This window comes from Caretta caretta, chromosome 1 (genome assembly GCF_965140235.1).
Source record: "Caretta caretta isolate rCarCar2 chromosome 1, rCarCar1.hap1, whole genome shotgun sequence".
In the NCBI taxonomy this organism is placed as follows: Eukaryota; Metazoa; Chordata; order Testudines; family Cheloniidae; genus Caretta; species Caretta caretta.
This window is the reverse complement of record NC_134206.1, coordinates 324,624,723-324,643,682: the sequence shown is the minus strand read 5'-3', so window position 1 is coordinate 324,643,682 and position 18,960 is coordinate 324,624,723. Positions and strand designations below refer to the sequence as shown.

Genomic DNA, 18,960 nt, shown 5'->3' with positions numbered 1-18,960 from the left:
TGTGATTTTTAATTTATTAAATCAGTTATGTAACCTCACCTAGAATACTGTGTTCAGTTCTGGTCACTCAATTTCTATAAAAGATACGCACTAGAAATAGAAGCGGCATAGAGATGAGTTGAGAAAATTGAGATGAAAAGAGGAGACATTGTAAAAATGTAGAAAATAATGAATGGCATAGAAACAGATGACCTTAACTCTGCCCTATAGCAACATGAAAGAAGATCAAATATGTCTTAAATAATTAGTTTAATTGTTGACCACAAACCTAAAATTCCATAATCATAAAGCTATTGCACACAATTGCTACAGTGGAGAGCTAATGTAAGTGGGGAATAGTTCTGCTATTGTGGGGAACTTTCCTGGCTTCTGCACTACCCCAGTGAAGTGGGCTAGAGAAAGGATCTGAGTCCTCTCTCCTACTTCCTTTACCCAGTGGTCTCCCTGCCCTTGAGGACTCCCCTTCCACTCTCCTGTTTGGCAGAGTCCTCGTAACCCCAACAAGGCTGGGCCCAGAATTCCTGGAGGGCTCGACCCCCTCGCCCCCCCAACCCTGCTGTGGTTACCTAGGACAGGGGCTAGGGTGTCCCCACTCCAGGGTACTCTGTCTGCACTGGGCACTTAGAATCATAGAATATCAGGGTTGGAAGGGACCTCAGGAGGTCATCTAGTCCAATCCCCTGCTCAAAGCAGGACCAATCCCCAATTAAATCATCCCAGCCAGGGCTTTGTCAAGCCTGACCTTAAAAACTTCTAAGGAAGGAGATTCTACCACCTCCCTAGGTAACCCATTCCAGTGTTTTACCACCCTCTTAGTAGGAAAAACTTTTTCACTATCCAACCTAAACCTCCCCCACTGCAACTTGAGACCATTACTCCTTGCCCTGTCCTCTTCTACCACTGAGAATAATCTAGAACCATCCTCCCTGGAACCACCTCTCAGGTAGTTGAAAGCAGCTATCAAATCCCCCCTCATTCTTCTCTTCTGCAGACTAAACAATCCCAGTTCCCTCAGCCTCTCCTCATAAGTCATGTGCTCTAGACCCCTAATGATTTTTGTTGCCCTTCGCTGGACTCTCTCCAATTTATCCACATCCTTCTTGTAGTGTGGGGCCCAAAACTGGACACAGTACTCCAGATGAGGCCTCACCAATGTCGAATAGAGGGGGACGATCACATCCCTTTATCTGCTCGCTATGCCCCTACTTATACATCCCAAAATGCCATTGGCCTTCTTGGCAACAAGGGCACACTGCTGACTCACTTCTCTGACCATTACATACAAGTTAAAGCAAATGCAAGTTATTTAATCAATTAATTTAAAAAGAATAAGGAAAAATGGGAAAGGTTAAAGGAAACACATCAACCCTCTCTGTGGCAGGGAACATCACAAATAGTGTCTCTGGAATGTCAGGGCGGTTCACAGTCTGTTCCTTGTAAGTCCCAGGCCTTCTTCTTAGGCCCTGGCTTTGCTGGAGGGATGCTGTGGGTTGGACACTTGCTCTGGTGGTGGCCACACGCTCTCAGGCCCTAAGTGGTAGGAACCTTCTGCCCAGTGTTGCCCCCGCCCTGTCGGCGTTACGATCTAAGCCTGGCCTGCAGAGCCTCTTGGCTGAGGCGTCTCCCTGTGCTGGGCCTGCTGCCCAGGGTCCTCCTCTCTCTCTCCAGCTGCTCACCGCACCCAGCTCCAGACTGCTTCAGTCCCAGCTCCACCACTCTGTCTCTGCGCTGCTGCTCTGCCTCCAGCTCCCTGGCCTGCTTTTCTGGCCCCTCTGGCTCTGGTTGCTGCAGCTTTCCTCCCAGGGCAAGTCTGCTCTCTCTGGGCTGTGCCTCTGGCTTTGGGGCTGCAGCTCTGCTCCCAGGATAGGGTCTGCTCTCTCTGGGTTGCTTTTCTGGGCCCTCTGGATCTGGCACAGCTCTGCTCCCCAGCTTAGCTTGGGCCCCTGCTTTCTCCTTAGCTCAGCCCCAATCTGTCTGACCCAGGCAAATCCAGCTCACACGGAAGATGGGACCTCCCTGGCCTCCTGACTCCCTGATTAGCCTGCTCGCCCTGTCATTCAGGCTGACTTGGAGCATTGGCCTCTCCCCATTGTTCCTGGGGACTATCAGTCTCAGGGTCCTGATTTCCCATAGACCCTTCCCCTTTTAGTACTGGGAGCTAGCCAACCAAACCCCCCCCCCCCCCCCCCCCGAATGTTAGTAAGTACACTAAGGTGTACACTTAGTACACTAAGGTGGTTTGGTATCCTGATTAAGGATTTCCATACCCCAACATGTTTGGATTTCTTCTATATTTAATTGTGAATTTTTGGGATTTATAACACTTGATTTTTGGGATAATTGAAACACCTGTAATGTATTTTACTTTATTTATTGGTATGTACTCCCAACCTTAATGCCATTTTCATATAGTTTGTCTTGACATGTATAACTGTTAGTTAGGAGGAAATTTTCCCTAGGGGGCAGATTGCCCCGTAATTGTTATTACAGAGTTTCTTGTAACTTTTTCCGAAGCAGCTGGTATTGGACATTGTCAAATATAGGGTATTAGACTTCGATGGGCCACTCATCTGATTCAGTATGGTAATTATGTCTGAAATTACTATCTGAGTGTACATATGTGGATAGTGTTCATTTTAATCCTAATGAAATAAATTAAGAATGACCAAATGTCATCACAAAGCCTAATACTGGAGAGAGTTTAGGATAAGAGAAAGGAAAGAGGACCACTGTTACTCAAAAATAAAAAATCCATTTGAATTTTTACTGGTTACTTCAGCAAAATACAACACTGGAAGAACTATGTAATTATTTAAACTGAAAGAAACAGTAGAGCAGTATTAAGATTGACCACTTCCTCTTTACCCATGCTATTTCTACACTACCCCACAGCTGGGACTACGGGATGTGAAAAGCAGTGTGCACCAAAGTACTGCTCTCTAACTCCCCAAGTGGATGCTGTGGGTACAAACTAAGTTTCCTAGTTTGCATTAATGATAGTTTAACAATAGTGAACTGTATAGTTACGCAATTACTACATTTGTAGGTAAGATACCAAGTGTAATCAAATAATGAGAGCTTGGACACAGAACACTTTACTAGAGGGATCCAGGGCCAAAAGACTGTTTTAGCCTGGAAAGATTAGGTTGAGCCTAGAAGCTTGGTTTAGGTAGAGATCTACCCAACTTGAAAGATTTGTTCTAAATCTTGGGGGGGGGGGGGTGTTACTTTTAGCTTAAAGCTGAAATAATAAACTCGCAAATTACCATGACAGCTTAAAGTTATTTCAGTTCCTGTGGGATATTACATTTAAAAATATATTTTTAATGATAGAGTGTTTTGCTTCTTCACCCTTTGTGGTAGTTGAGTCTACAATCTACAGTTTATATGCACCAGAATTGTGTGACAAACTGAAAAGTGTAACGTTTTGAGATTGGCAGAATACTAGCTCTGAGTAATTCTGATATGCATAAGAGATGGAGGAGAGCCAACTGTGTCCCCTTATGTTCCTTAAATAAACTGTTTTTAATAATGTATGCATTGTAGAGGCTTTCAATCAGAAAGAAATTATCGTTGTTTTCTTTGAGATCGTCTTTCTCTGTTTTAGTAGCAGTGTCATTTATCTGTCTTTCTTTAACAGAAACCTTTTGGACAGAGACACATTTTCAAAATCTGATCCAAGTAAGTAAAAATCTTTTATTATATTTATTTGTTGGACTGGATAAACTGCAGTGTAAAGATGTCAGGTAAACCTCAAGGGGAATTCAGCCTCTAAATCAATTCAGTTCTTGTCCCCTCAGCAGAGACTTAACATAGTGTAATTGTAACAATGGTTTTTGTTATGTAGACAGTTGTATGCTAGGAAGTGCACTGAGACTACTGAACTCATTTCACATAGGCTACTGAATAGTCATTAGCTGATAAATTTTCGTTACTACTGATGTGAACCACATTTTCGATGAGTGACATAGAATTTAAAGGTTCTGTATCCCATTACAGTTTCTTGAGCTATCTAGTCCATTTGAAGAAGATTTAAGGTTAATTTTTTTTTTCTGGGAATTAATAAATGCAGAACTTCCTGTTTTTTTTTTTTTTAAAAAACAGTCTATTGTACTTTTCACATTTTTCCAGGCTGCTAGGCAAACTATGTAGAAACCTTTTTAAAATCTCCTCTTTCTGCTAATGCTCCTAATGAATAGAATTAATCTTAAATCTAGAGCCAAAAGATGAGAAATAAATGCCATTTACTTTTGTGTTGATATATTAATATGCCTTGGGTCACTGGGCAATGTCACATCTTGATTGTAAGCCCTCCAAGAGCAGATGTGAAAGATCATAGACTACTCCTCGATTAATGTAAGAATGCAGCTGTGCAGAGAACCATGTTGCTGAACATGATCTTGGCAGGATTGCCCTTGGCATGAAATTCCTGGCTTTGGTCCAGCATGGATACCTTCTACACATAGACTGTAAGGTCTGAAGGGACCATTATGATCATCTAGTCCTGGGGTTCTCACAACAAATTTTTTGGTGGCCTCAGTGTGCGGCCACCAACTCTTGCTGGTGGCTGCTTTGACAATTTTTCCTAAAATACTTCAGGAAAAACAAATACAGTCGTGCATATACATGTCCAGTCATAGTAATTTATTTATGTAGGGGTGTTTTTGCAGACTCAGTAATAACATACAGTTGTCTCTATTTACTGGACCCAAACAGAATAGAAACACAAGATGCTTTGCATGTTCTTGTCTTCTTGTTGTTTGTTGTTTGTTGTTTGTTGTTTGTTTTTTTTAGACTTGCTGGCTAGTAAGTCCACTTCTGTGATAAGTGATATTTGAATATTTAATATCACTTTTCACAGCAGAGACTTGTTAGCTAGCTGAGAGGCAGTGAAAAGCGATATTAACAAACATGCAAATATCTCTTTTCACAGCAGACTTACTCAGCCCTGGAAAGCTGGGGGACAAATTAAGCCTTGGATGGGGAGATGGGAGGCAGTGGGGGCCAAGGATGATGGGGTGAGGGACTGAGGCGGCAGCAGGAACCAGAGGCGACAAGGGGTATGTGTGTGTGTGTGTGAGCCTGAAGCCCAGTGGCCTGAGGGAGGAGACTGCAGCTGTGCAGCCAAAGCCCGGAGCCCAGAGCCTGCCGACACGTGACCAGAACCTGCCGCCTGCCACACCAGGGCTGAAGCCGGAAGCCTGAGCTCCACCGCCCTCGGGAAGGTGGGAAACTCACACCGGCTGTCTGCTCCTCTAATGTTTGTGGCTCAAGAAGGGGGCAGGACGCAACCTCTCCTTGCTGACCCCTCCTCCCCCCAGTCACTGCCCAGGAGGCTGTGGCGTCAAGAAAAGCCCCTGATGGCCGCATGCGGCCACGTTTGAGAAATGCTGATGCACATTGCAGACCACAGAACTTCACCCACCCACTCCTTTACCCCTAACATCTGGCTGAGTTACTGAAGTCCTCAAATCATGGTTTAAAGACTTCAAGTTCCATAGAATTCACCATTTACACTAGTTTAACTCTGAAAGTGATCTATGCCCCATGCTGCAGGGTCTCTGCCAACCTGACCCAGGGAAAAATTCCTTCTCGTCCCTAAATATGGTGATCACTTAGACCCTGAGCATGTGGGCAAGACTCACCAGGCAGACGCCTGGGAAAGAATTCTTTGTAGTAACTCAGAGCCCTCTTCATCTGGTATCCCATCTCTAGCCGTTTGGGAATATTTGCTAAAAGCAGTCGTTGATGGGCCACCTGCTATTGTAGGCAGTCCCATCATACCATCCGCTCCATAAACTTATCAAGTGCAGTCTTGAACTCAGTTAGGTTTTTTGCCGCCACTGCTTCGTTGGAAGGCTGTTCCAGAAATTCACTCCTGTGATGGTTAGAAACCTTTGCCTAATTTCGAGCCTAAATTTGTTGATGGCCAGTTTATGTCCATTTGTTTTTGTGTCCACGTTGATGCTTAACTTAAATAACTCCCCTTCCTCCCTGGTATTTATCCCTCTGATATATTTATAAAGAGCCATCCTATTTCCCCTCAGCCTTCTTTAGCTTAGGCTAAACAAGCCAAGCTGTTTGTCTCCTCTCATAAAGTAGGTTTTCCATTCCTCGGATCATCCGAGTAGCCCTTCTCTGCATCTGCTCTAGTTTGAATTCATCTTTCGTAAAAGTGGGAGATGAGAATTGCATGCAGTATTCCAGATGAGGTCTCACCAGTGCCTTGTATAATGGTACTAATGCTGCTTCTTCGAGGCATGTCCCTGTGGGTGCTCCACTTTAGGTGTCTTGGCATGCTGCGTTTGTAATCGGAGATTTGTAGTAGCAGTGCCTGGTTGGCCACGCCCGCGCATCAGCCATCTCGCACTGTTCAGAGTGGTTGTCTACTGTGCACAGCCAATAGTCCCCCAGTTTCTTCTCTTCCGCGTTTGCCTTGAGTCAGAGTGACAGCAGCGCCTTTCTTACCTTAGATAGCTCAATAGTTTTCTGTTTTTCCTGGTATTGTTAGCCTATCGTTTAGTTCTTTATAGCCTATATTTTATATTTTACGTAGTTTTTCTTTATTAAAAAAAATTTATACCTTTCCCCTTCCCTTTCACCCTACCTCTTCAGCAGGTCCCTGGCTTTGAAAGACAACGAGAGAAACAAGAACAGGCTTATTCCTCTTCTTTCTCCAAAGCAAGTACCCTTTCTGGCATGCCCAGCTCTCCTGGATCTAAACACTGCTTGACTTGCAGACTTCCGATACCAGTCTCAGATGGCCACTCAGTGTGTCCACTGCCTCGGTGTGACACACATTGCTCAAAAGTGCCACACTGCAAAGTGATTGCTAGGACAAGGAAGGCCAGGGATCTACAGTTGAAACTCCTAATGATGGAGAAATCCCTCAGACCAACCTCCTACCCTGAGTCCAGGATGCCTCCTGGCCAATGGTCGCCAGCGGCAGCGTCTGACGGACTCTACTTCAAAAACGGCTCCTAAGGAGCCTGCTCCCCAAAAGGCTACCAAAAAGTGGTCTCACTCATCCCTACAATGAGATTCGCCTAAAAGAAAGTGATCACTGAGTGAAAAATCTGCTCTGGTACTGACTGCACCGAGAGCGCCAGACCATGAGGCAACAGGAACGTCTGGCACAAAGACTTCCCAAGGAGCTAAAGACCATATGCCGGCAAGCTCTCATGGAGGTATGCACACTAAAGCCAAACGTCCCAGCTCAGCACTGATGGAGCTGAAGAAAACCTCAGCACCGAGCAGGGCAGTGGTGGCACCTGTTGTACCTAAACAACACAGCAAGTCATCGGCACAGACAGCTCTGACCCTGATTCCTAGTCAGTGCATGCTGCCTCCCCTGGCACCAGTCCTATGGTTCCACAGCAACTCATGAGACAGGCGGACCCGATAGTTGCTTCAATGTCTAGGGCTCCCCTATTTGGTACCAATGGTATCCCAGCTAGACCAGGACCAAGCCTGGTGTCCACTCCCAGTGGGTCAGCCCCTCCCCTCTCCAGCGATGAGGAAGAAGAGGATGACGCAGGGCTATATATCCCTCGCCACTCCTTCCCTAAATCAGGACACTCTCAGCACCAAATATCTGCAGGCATACAAGGCTGGCAAGCTCAACCATGGGTACGCCTCCTATGACCTTCCCACCCAATTGGCCGTACTGGGATCCTTGGGCCATATATACGGCCCAGAACCTCAGCCCCCCCCCCCCCCCCCCCAACCCAACAAGGTCCAGAACAACACGGTCCCCTTCACCAACTGTCCCAGCACCCTCAGATGCAGGATGAAGAGCTCGAGAAGCCTGAGGACAAACCTGAAGGTGATACCCTGCCACTCACCCACATTTTTGTCTTTATCACCGGACGAAATGGTAATGCCACCACCCTGCACTTTGGGGGATGATTTCCAGGACCCTATTCAAAAGGGTAGCAGAATCTCTGGACATTTCCTTAACCAGAGCTACCAGAAACCTAACACAGGCTCACAGATATACTTCGGGCATCCCCAACAGCAGAGATAACACTGCCTATTAATGACTCCATAATGGACCCTGCAAAAATAATTTGGCAGACTCCCACCACAGCTCCTCCCTCGCTGGTGGCAGAGGTGGTTAATCAAAGGGGGAAAACACCACCAGTCTAGAATGACCCCTAGTCCTCAGCTATGCTGAAGTTCCGCATAGCTAACTTTTCAGCCTTGTTGGCAAAATATACACATAATCTGTTCTCCAAGACGTCAGCTTTTATTGAAAGTCTGCCAGATGACAGAAAAGAACTGCAGAAAGCAAACATTTCTGAAGGTGCTCTCACTGCCAGAACAGCCCTGCAGGCCTCTCTCGACTCTGCAGACACAGCAGCACAGACCACTGCTATATCAGTGGTAATGTGCCGGGCATCCTGGCTCCATCTCTCCAGGTTCCTGAAGAAGGTTCAAGCCACTGTCGAAGACTTACTCTTTGAGGGGCAAAAATTGTTTGCAGAAAACACCAATGTGTCCTTACACACCTTAAATGACTCCTGGGTGACCTTAAAAACCCTGGACATCTATGTACCTGCAAACAAAAAGAAACAAGGCAGGTTTTACAACCAGAGATTCTGGGCTGTCCCATACTCCCAGCCCCAAAGACGGTATGACCAACAATGTAAACGGAGACAAGACGCCAGCAAAACTGAGAGAAGCCTTCCATGTCTCAACCATCCACCTCCAGACAATCATTTTTTGAAGATGTGGTCAAGGGCACGAGACCTCCACACTCTTTGATTCCGGAACCATATCCCGTCTCCAGCCCATTTTGGAGACAGTCTGTCACTATATTACAAAATCTGGAACAACATCACTACAGACAAATGGGATGTGGAAATTATCCAGCAGGGTTACTCCATCCTCTTTATTTCTATTCCACCTACCCACCCCCCTTCCCCATCCCTCTTTAGGGACCCCTCTCACGAGCACCTGTTACAACAGGAAGTAAACCACCTCGTACAATTAGGTGCTGTGGAACCCGTACCAACTCAACACACGGGGAGAGGGTTTTATTCCCATTACTTTCTTACTCTGAAAAAGACTGGAGGGTAGAGACCCATCCTGGATTAACAAAAACTCAACAAATTCGTGAGAACACAATGTTTCAAAATGGTGATTCTAGCCACAATAATTCTGGCATTAGAGATTGGCTCTCAGCCCTCGACCTCCATGTTACCATTCACCCGATGTACAGAAGGTTCCTGAGATTCAACCTAGGGAATCAGCATTTCCAATACAGAGTGCTACCCTTCAGCCTATCAACCGCCCCGAAGGTTTTTCCCAAGTTTCTTGCTGCTGTTGCAGCTCACTTCCGCAGCCAGGATGATAATTTTTCCATACTTAGATGACTGCCTGCTCAGGGCACCAAGGCAGCAGGCAGTGATAAATGCCACACAGACCACGATAACCCTGTTCGTGGACCGTAGGTTACAGATAAATGTGCAGAAGTCCACCATGGTTCCTGTCCAACAGCTGGAATTCATAGGAGCCTACCTTGCCTGTCTCACAGCAACAGCGAGCTTACCCCAACAATGCTTCCTCACCTTAGCCAATCTAATTGCAACAGTGATGGACCGCCCACAAACGTCCTCCAGAACGTGTTTACAACTCTTGGGGCACATGGCTGTGACAACGTTTGTCGCAAAATATTCCAGGCTCCACACGAGAAGCTTACAGTTCGAAGCCAGGCCTGTATATATACCTCACAGACATTCTCTCAACAGATGTCTCACGATGCCCCACAGGGTAAACCACAGAACTTCTGCGCAGATCTCCTTTCAACAAAAAGCTCCGACTATAGCAATCATGACGGATGCTTCCATCATGGGATGGGGGGCACATTTACATGACAATACGATCCAGGGCCACTGGTCCCCGGCAGACTCTAACCTGCTTACTGGAGCTAAGGGCAGTCTGAAACGCTTACGAGCACTTTCTCCCTTTAATCCAGAACAAGACCATCAAGATCCTTATGGAAAATATAGCATTTATGTTCTATATAAATCGCCAAGGGGGAGCTTGATCATGCCCCTTGTGTGCAGAGGCAATACACCTCTGGAATTGGTGCATCACTAACATAGACGTTTTGGCATCCTATCTGCTGGGATGTCAGAACATAACAGCAGACCAATGAAGCAGGGACTTCTCACAAACCCACCAGTGGGAGATGGATCCCGGAACTCTCACAGCCATATTCAGACTATGGGGGTTTACTATTATAGATCTGTTCTCAACAGCTCAGAATGCTAAGTGCCCACAATACTGCTCCTGAGCTGGGTTGGGACACCACTCCCTGGGCGATGCTCTTCTTGTAAAATAGGAAGTGCCATTATTGTATGCATTTCCGCCGATCCCACTACTGAGCCAGATCATTCACAAGATCAGGCAGGACAAAACCCGGGTCATTCTTATTGCTCGCACGTGGCTCAAACAAACGTGGCTCCCATACCAGAGACAGATAGCAGGGAAATAAGCACAGAGTGGTGGGACCGCATAGTGTTGCAGGTCTGGGATGATTCCCAGTGGCTGCGAAACTTTCGCATGCATAAGGGCACTTTCATGGAACTTTGTGACTTGCTTTCCCTGCCCTGAAGCGAAAGAATACCAAGATGAGTGCGGCCCTCACAGCTGAGAAGCAAGTGGCCCTGTGGAAGCTTGTAACGCCAGACAGCTACCGATCAGTCAGGAATCAATTTGGAGTGGGTAAATCTACTGTGGGGGCTGCTGTGATCCAAGTAGCCAACGCAGTCACTGAGCTGCTGCTATTAAAGGTAGTGACTCTGGGAAATGTGCAGGTCATAGTGGATGGCTTTTCTGCAGTGGGGTTCCCTAACTGGTGGGTCGATAGGGATATGCGTTCCATCTATCTTGGGACCGGATCACTTTGGCAGCCAGTATGTAAACCTCAAAGGGTACTTTTCAATGGTGCTGCAAGCACTGGTGGATCACAAGGGACGTTTCATCAACATGGGATGGCTGGGAAAGGTGCATGACGCTCGCATCTTCAGGAACTCTGGTCTGTTTGAACAGCTGCAGGAAGGAACTTACTTCCCAGACCAGAAAATTACCGATGGGGATGTTGAAATGCCTATAGTTATCCTTGGGGACCCAGCCTACCCCTTAATGCCATGGCTCATGAAGCCATACACAGGCACCCTGGACAGTAATAAGGAGTTGTTCAACTACAGGCTGAGCAAGTGCAGAATGGTGTAGAATGTGCCTTTGGACTTTTTAAAAGCTCTCTGGCGCAGTTTACTGATTAGGTTAGACCTCAGCAAAACCAATATTCCCACTGTTATTGCTGCTTGCTGTGTGCTCCACAATGTCTGTGTGAGTAAGGGGGAGACGTTTATGGCAGGGTGGGAGGTTGAGGCAAATTGCCTAGCGGTTGATTATACACAGCCAGACCCTAGGGCGATCAGAAGAGCACAGCTGGGCGCTCTGCGCATCAGAGAAGCTTTGAAAACGGGTTTCATGACTGGCCAGGCTACGGTGTGACAGTTCTGTTTGTTTCTCCTTGATGAAAACCCACCCCCTTTGGTTGACTCTACTTCCCTGTAAGCCAACCGACCTCCCCCCTTCGATCACTGCTTTCAGAGACAATAGTCGTCATTGTTTCAAAATCATGCATTCTTTATTAATTCATCAAACACGGGGGGGAAAACTCACAAGGTAGCCCGGGTGGGGTGGTGGAGGAGGGAAGGACAAGGCCACACTACAGTTCAAAACTTGTGCAATCCTCTGGGGTAGAGTGGCTGGGTGCCTGTAGCCTTCCCTCCCCCACGCCCCCCCCATGTTCTTGGGCATCTGGGTGAGGAGGATATGGAACTTGTCGGGGAGGGCAGGCGGTTACAGAGGGGCTGCAGTGGCGGTCTGTGCTCCTGCTGCCTTTTCTGCAGCTTCACCGGACGCTTGAGCATGTCAGTTTGCTCCCACATTAGGCTCAGCATTGCATCCTCCCTCCTCTCATCGCGTTCATTTAACGCTTTCCTGGATTCTGCCATTGTTTGCCTCCATGCATTCTACTGAGCTCTTTCAGTGCGGGAGGCCTGCATGAGCTTTGAGAACATGTCATCGCGACTGCTTTTTTTTTTTTTTGCCTTCTAATCTGCGCTAGCCTCTGGGACGGAGATGATGGGGGAGCGTAGAAACATTTGCAGCTGTGGGAGGAAAATAAAGGGAGAGTAGTATTTAAAAAGATACATTTTAGAGAACAAAGGGAAGGCTATTTCACACTGAATCAAGCGATTCACATTACATGGCACATGTGCTTCACCACCCCCCTCCGTGGCTAGTTTCAGGGAAGATCCCTCTCAGCCAAACGCAAACAGCTCAGCATGAGTGGGCCTCTCCACACCATGTGGCAAAGGCTTTTAGAGTACCTCCAGGAGAGCTTCATGGGGATGTCCTTGGAGGATTTCCGCTCCATCCCCAGACACGTTAACAGACTTTTCCAGTAGCTATACTGGCCGCAAATGCATCCCAAGTCTTCAGGGCAAATTAAACATGCTTGCTTTTAAACCCTGTATTATATTTACAAAGCACCTCTGGTGAGTGTACCTTTCTCCGGCTTCATGGTCCAGGAGTCCGCCCTGGGAGGGTTGGGAGGATATTGGCTCCAGGGTGATGAACGCTTCCTGGCTCCCGGGGAGAAGGGATTCTCCACTTGCCTGCTGCGCGCTATCCTCAACCACGTCGTTGTCCTCCTCCTCCTCCACAAAATCCTCATCCCTATTGCATGAGACTCCCCCCTTGCAGGTGTCCACGGACAGTGGTGGGGTAGTGGTAGGGCCCCCCCCTAGAATTGCATGCAGCTCTTAGAAGCAGCGTGTATGGGGCTCTGACCCAGAGGAACCATTTGCATCCTTTGTTTTTTGGTAGGTTTGCCTCAGCTCCTTAACTTTCACACGGCACTGCTGAGTGTCCCTGTTGTAGCCTCTGTCCATCATGCCCTTGGAGATTTTGGCAAATAAATTGGCATTTCGTCTTTTGGAACAGAATTCTGCCTGCATGGATTCAGTACCTCCCATCCAGTCCACGCTGGAGCTCTTTTGCAATTCTGGGACTCCATGGTCACATGTGCTGATCAGCTTGCCATGCTGGCCAAATAGGAAATGAAATTCAAAAGTCCCTGGGGCTTTTCCTGTCTACCTGGCCAGTGCATCTGAGTTGAGAGCGCTGTCCAGAGCGGTCACAATGGAGCACTCTGGGATAGCTCCCAGAGGCCAATACTGTCGACTTGCATCCACAGTACCCCAAATTTGACCCAGCGAGAGACTGGCTCTGTGCGTGGCACATTGTAGTCCCTTGCATGCCTATAGGGATGCATCTCAAACACCAGCAGTATCTCTAATTTCCACTTCACCAAAACATACTGTTTCTACAGGTAGGCAAAGAGTAGGTAGGATATACAAAGTCAATAGATTCCTTCCTTAGGATATCTACAGACATGCACAGTAGGAGGTAAGGTTTTTTAGCTGAGTTGTGCCTAGGAGTGTTCTATATAATCGAGTAGACTAGGGGGAATAAACTCACTATATGCTATTGAAGTTCAATTCCAAGCCTTCCTACTTTAGGTTGGGATTAGCTTTTATGAATCAAGCAGATCATCTGCGGGCTCCAGCAGATGTTCTGATGATGTTGTGGATTTTGGGCCTAATTGCCATAACAGTTGGTCCTTGTTTGGGGGCAAGTGCTTCAGGTCTTTATTGGATAGGGAACTCAGAAAATAGATATGTTTGAGATAACAAGCGACTTCTTTGTTTTCCATTCTGAGATGTATGATAGGGACATGTATTGTTAGTTCCAGTAGTTTTCTGTATATTTTTATGATAGTGTGTAACTTTAGAAAATATTTTATTCCTGCCTGCTCCTCTTGCTTGTGTATCTAATTTCTTATTACTTAATCTTGTCTATTCTAATGTTCATTGTTAATCTTAGTCTATTTAAAAGCCCCTAACTATGTCTTCTGCAGCAATTTGGTGCCTCCAAGGACTTTGAACCCACACCTGAGAAAAGACAAATCTGCCTTTTGCTGTCCTCCTGAGTATTCTCCCAAATTTGGCCAGGTTGAGATTTCTCAGAGGTTTATAGTTTGCACTTGCTCAGAGACTTCTTAGAGCTACAGAGATAAGAAGGACTTTCTCTGCAGTTGATGCTACAGGAGTGACAACAGGCACGAGAACTGACAGCAGGGAGATTCTCCCTGTGCTCTCAATGCTCCCCCTGCTGGTCCCAGGCAGGGTGGAGAAGATGATTGCCTGACTCAAATGCAGGAGGGGCAAGAACTGGATCTGGGAGAGAGGAGCATATTGGAGCTGGGTGGGTGTGTGTGTGTGAGAGAGAAAGAGAGAGAGAGAGAGAAACTGGGACTGGTTGGAGAGAGGGGGGAGCTTGGGGGAGGGGAGAGGATTAGATGAGTGGAGACTGGGATGAGGAGTCAGGGTGGAGAAGAGATAAGATTGGGATGAGGACAGGTTGGAAGGGATGGGGTAGAAGGTATTGGTCTTGGAGGAGAAAGGGACAGAGAGATCTGTGATCACTAGCACACACTCTGACAGATCTCAGGATAGTGTTTCTTCAAATTCCTTCCAGACATTGCCGCAGGGGATTCCTCCAGATCACTTATGAAAAGGAGTGTTTCCAATAGAAGGCTTTCCTATCTAGACTGGCAACACCTCAAATATTTATGAAAATCTTAGTAGTTTTCATTGCATCCCTAATTCCAAAAGGAGTGCATTTCTATCATTTCCTGAAAAGCCTCTTTGAGGGAGAAAAGAGCTCTCAATACTGAGGCAATGATAAACTTCAGTCCTGTGGCTTTGTTGTAATTTGTGGGTATAATAGGAATTACCTGGTGTTACAGTCCTGGCTGAGCTCCTCCTCACCGGGCAGCTATTTGGACTGATTCAACTGGTGCATCCATGTGCTTCTGAGCTCTTCTGGATCTGGGCAGACTCCAGCCACAGACTCATACATAGACTTTTTTTTTGGTACTACTTCTAGGAAATAGGACCCTGTGTTCCAGCTGACCTGGACTCCAGGACTGGTGTTGAACCCTCCCAAGTCTTCCCAATCAAACAGACCCTCCCTAGACCTTCAATCCCATGGGTAATCCAGTTGATAGCTTAATCCTTCAGGAACATGGGAGAGTTGAAGCAAGTAATACAGAGACTTTGCAAAGGGATTTCTAAACTGAATATACTTTATTCATGGAAAAATTACAAGAGATGCAAGCAGTTTTATTATATTGACTACATTTGTGTAAGACCCCTGGCTAAGGTTCTTCAACACTCTTGATCATTGTTTGGGATTTGGGCAGTCTCTTTTCAGTTCCACAGGACTCTGCTCCCTTCCTTCCTCCTGGCTGGTCTGGCCATCTTATTCTGGATGGGGAAGCTGCTGCTCAGGGTAGACCTTGTCCTTTTAAAAACTTCTATCCTCCTTTCATTTGACCCTCCTTGTCCATCTCTTAAGGCCCCATCAAGTGATTTAAGGTCCACCATCAGGTGATCTGTTGCTTGATTACAGTCCACCCTGAGTCCTGACTGGAAAAATTTTGGTTTCTTGCAACTTTGGCCACACTCTTTAGCATACCCATTTTATTGCCAGAGCAAAGTCATTCAATGGTCATGACACTTTATTGATTAGTACTGTTTGTATTGTATCTATACCCCTTGGAATTATCATCCAAGATGGAGGTAAAAAGAGAACAAGGAAGGCACAGCATGGTCTTACAGTCAAAAGAATGCTAACAAAACAAAATGCAGTTTGTAGCTGATATAGATACCTACAAACATGTACTGAATCTTCACACTTGGTCTAGCTTCAAGCTCTGCTTCTGCCTTAGTTTGCCTTCCTGTCAGATAGTTTCCCACCAGTTTCTAGCATGACTAGGTTGCTGAAGCAACTTAGCCCTCCATCCAAGTCATGACTTCTTCTGGAGTCTATTAAAGTCCAAACTGAAACAGAACCCAAAGATTCCATCCCAGACTCTTTGTTGGGCATAGCCCTTCCTCTCAGGGTCTGTCCTCTGCACACAACAATCTGTATCCCTTCTCCTGAGATCAGCTTCTCGTTTTTTCTGGGCGCCAGTCAGTCCCTTGATGCTGGCAGGAGTGGCTATATCACTTCACAAGATGGCAGCATAGGGGGAACCCACATTCACCCAAAGAAAATAACAGAACGCCACTAGCCATCACCTTCAGCCCCCAACTAAAACCTCTCCAACACATCATCAAGGATCTACAACCTATCCTGAAGGACAACCAATCACTCTCACAGATCTTGGGAGACAGGCCAGTCCTTGCTTACAGACAGCCCCCCAACCTGAAGCAAATACTCACCAGCAACCACACAACAGAACCACTAACCCAGGAACCTATCCTTGCAACAAAGCCCGTTGCCAACTGTGCCCACATATCTATTCAGAGGACACCATCATAGGGCCTAATCACATCATCCACACTATCAGAGGCTCGTTCACCTGCACATCCACCAATGTGATATATGCCATCATGTGCCAGCAGTGCCCCTCTGCCACGTACATTGGTCAAACTGGACAGTCTCTACGTAAAAGAATAAATGGTCACAAATCAGACGTCAAGAATTATAACATTCAAAAACCAGTTGGAGAACACTTCAATCTCTCTGGTCACTCGATTACAGACCTAAAAGTGGCAATTCTTCAACAAAAAAACTTCAAAACCAGACTCCGAGAGACTGCTGAATTGGAATTAATTTGCAAACTGGATACAATTAACTTAGGCTTGAATAGAGACTGGGAGTGGATGGATCATTACACAAAGTAAAACTATTTCCCCATGTTTATCCCCCCCACTGTTCCTCAGACGTTCTTGTCAACTGCTGGAAATGGCCCACCTTGATTATCACTACAAAAGGTCCCCGCCCCTTCCCCCCCCCCGCTCTCCTGCTGGTAATAACTCACCTTAAGTGATCACTCTTGTTACAGTCTGTATGGTAGCACCCGTTGTTTCATGTTCTCTATGTATATAAATCTCCCCACTGTATTTTCCACTGTATGCATCCGATGAAGTGAGCTGTAGCTCACGAAAGCTTATGCTCAAATAAATTTGTTAGTCTCTGAGGTGCCACAAGTACTCCTTTTCTTTTTCTCCCTACGGTTACTCACATCTTCTTGTCAACTGTTTGAAATGGGCCATCCTGATTATCACTACAAAGGTTTTTTTTTCTCTTCTGCTGATAATAGCCCACCTTAATCGATTAGTTTCATAAGAGTTGGTATGGCAATCCCCATTTTTTCATGTTTTCTCTGTCTGTCTCTCTTCCGACTGTATTTGCCACTGCATGCATCTGATGAAGTGGGCTGTAGCCCGCAAAAGCTTATGTTAGTCTCTAAGGTGATACAAGTACTCCTCATTCTTTCTCTAGGTGAAGTAAGTGTCCTTGACCTTATGTGGTTTGGCTATCCCTTTCATGACAAAGGGATTGAACATATATCTTTCTGAGCCTGGTCAAAGGACAAATGAACATCTTGAATATCTGAGTTTATTAAGTCTGTACCAGGTAGACTGGGAGGGATGAAGCCTTCGCAGTTTAGTATTTCAAGTAATAGTGGCCAGATTTTGAGGCCAAAGGAAATGCTAAAGTCAGAGCTGGCTTCTGCAGTTGTAAAGGACAAGGGACAATAGCTCTAGATCAGTGGTTTTCAACCTTTTCATTTGCGGACCCCTAACAAATTTCAAATAGAGGTGCCAGACCCCTTTGGAAATTTTAGACATAGTATGTGGACCCTCAGGGTCCGCGGACCACATGTTGAAAATCACTGGTCTAATGGCACTGTACAACAAGTGAAAAGTCTCCTTTACATATGCCACATCTACTTCTGGCTAAAAGAATCTAAAACAATATGAATAGATCAGTAGGCATTCTTGGAGCCCTCCCCCAACTCCCAGCTGAACAAGATTCCCTTTGTTCTCAGACTTAAAAGTGCATTCTGCTCTTCCTATAACTTCCCGTCCTCAGATATCTGATTCAAGGGCCCTTTGTACATCTGGAACCAGGAAAGCTTTCTCTGACATGATGGAGACTGAAAGGGTAGCAAATGATGACAAAAGATGTACACAGTGGGCAACTGATTAAAATTTGGGCCTTAAGAAAACACGTTATTGAACGTCATACTATCAGTTTTTCTCAAATTCAAGCACTCATGCATTGGAAAGGGAGAACCTCTGTGAAGAAGGCCAGCATTACTCATGTTTTGTACTTCCTACAGGTCAGACTTTCCATGTATTTGCTTTCAGATTACAAGAGTGCAAAACATGTTTTATTCTCATTCTTACATTTTAAGACTTCCATAAGCAGCAACTCTCACTGGGCCTTTGCAAAGTACAGGATGTTCAACACTGAAATTTTTGTTTTGGTGGATTACAATTTTAAACCTCTGTTTGAATCTCTGGAGTTGACATCATTGACCACTTCTACAAAGTTTCCTTTTTAGTGATGGTAACCTCAAAAAGAGCTCAAGTTCTGAAGTTGTAGCAATATAATCTCAGTATTGTACAGTTCAAATGATAAAGTATCCTTGAGGAGAGACCCCTCCCACTCCACAAAATACCATCTTCTACAATTATCAGAATAGATAACATTCCTTCATTATAACTAAATTTAGCTTCTGACAAGGGAAAAAAAATCACAAATTTGATGTCAAAAGAGTAGTAAGTATTTTTATTTTTATAATATATATGACTAAACAATTCAGAAAGCCAAACTGTTTCTTATAATATTCTTATTGTCAAAGCAGAAGTCTCACTATTGAGGTGGATAAGTTCACACATCCCTCAAACTTAAAGCCATAGATTCTTTTCCACCTCATAAATTCAGAGAGCGCTTTACTCAAGTGGCAGCCACAGCTTGGGCAAAAAGGTTATATGCATAATACCAAGAAAATTA

The 18,960-nt window shown here is 45.7% G+C and overlaps 1 protein-coding gene across 8 annotated transcripts in view; it reads left to right on the top strand.

The window, feature by feature from the left end:
- Window positions 1–18,960, top strand: part of CPNE8 (copine 8) — a 290,234-nt gene that overhangs the window by 18,277 nt on the left and 252,997 nt on the right. For all 8 annotated transcript variants that reach the window (XR_007354651.2, XR_007354650.2, XR_007354652.2 and 5 more), the window contains exon 2: window positions 3,641–3,681. Coding sequence is in view for 5 of the 8 variants with exons in the window: in XM_048836289.2 (XP_048692246.1) it covers window positions 3,641–3,681 (41 nt within the window). In the remaining 3 variants the exon portion in view is untranslated. The remainder of the gene's footprint in view (window positions 1–3,640; window positions 3,682–18,960) is intronic.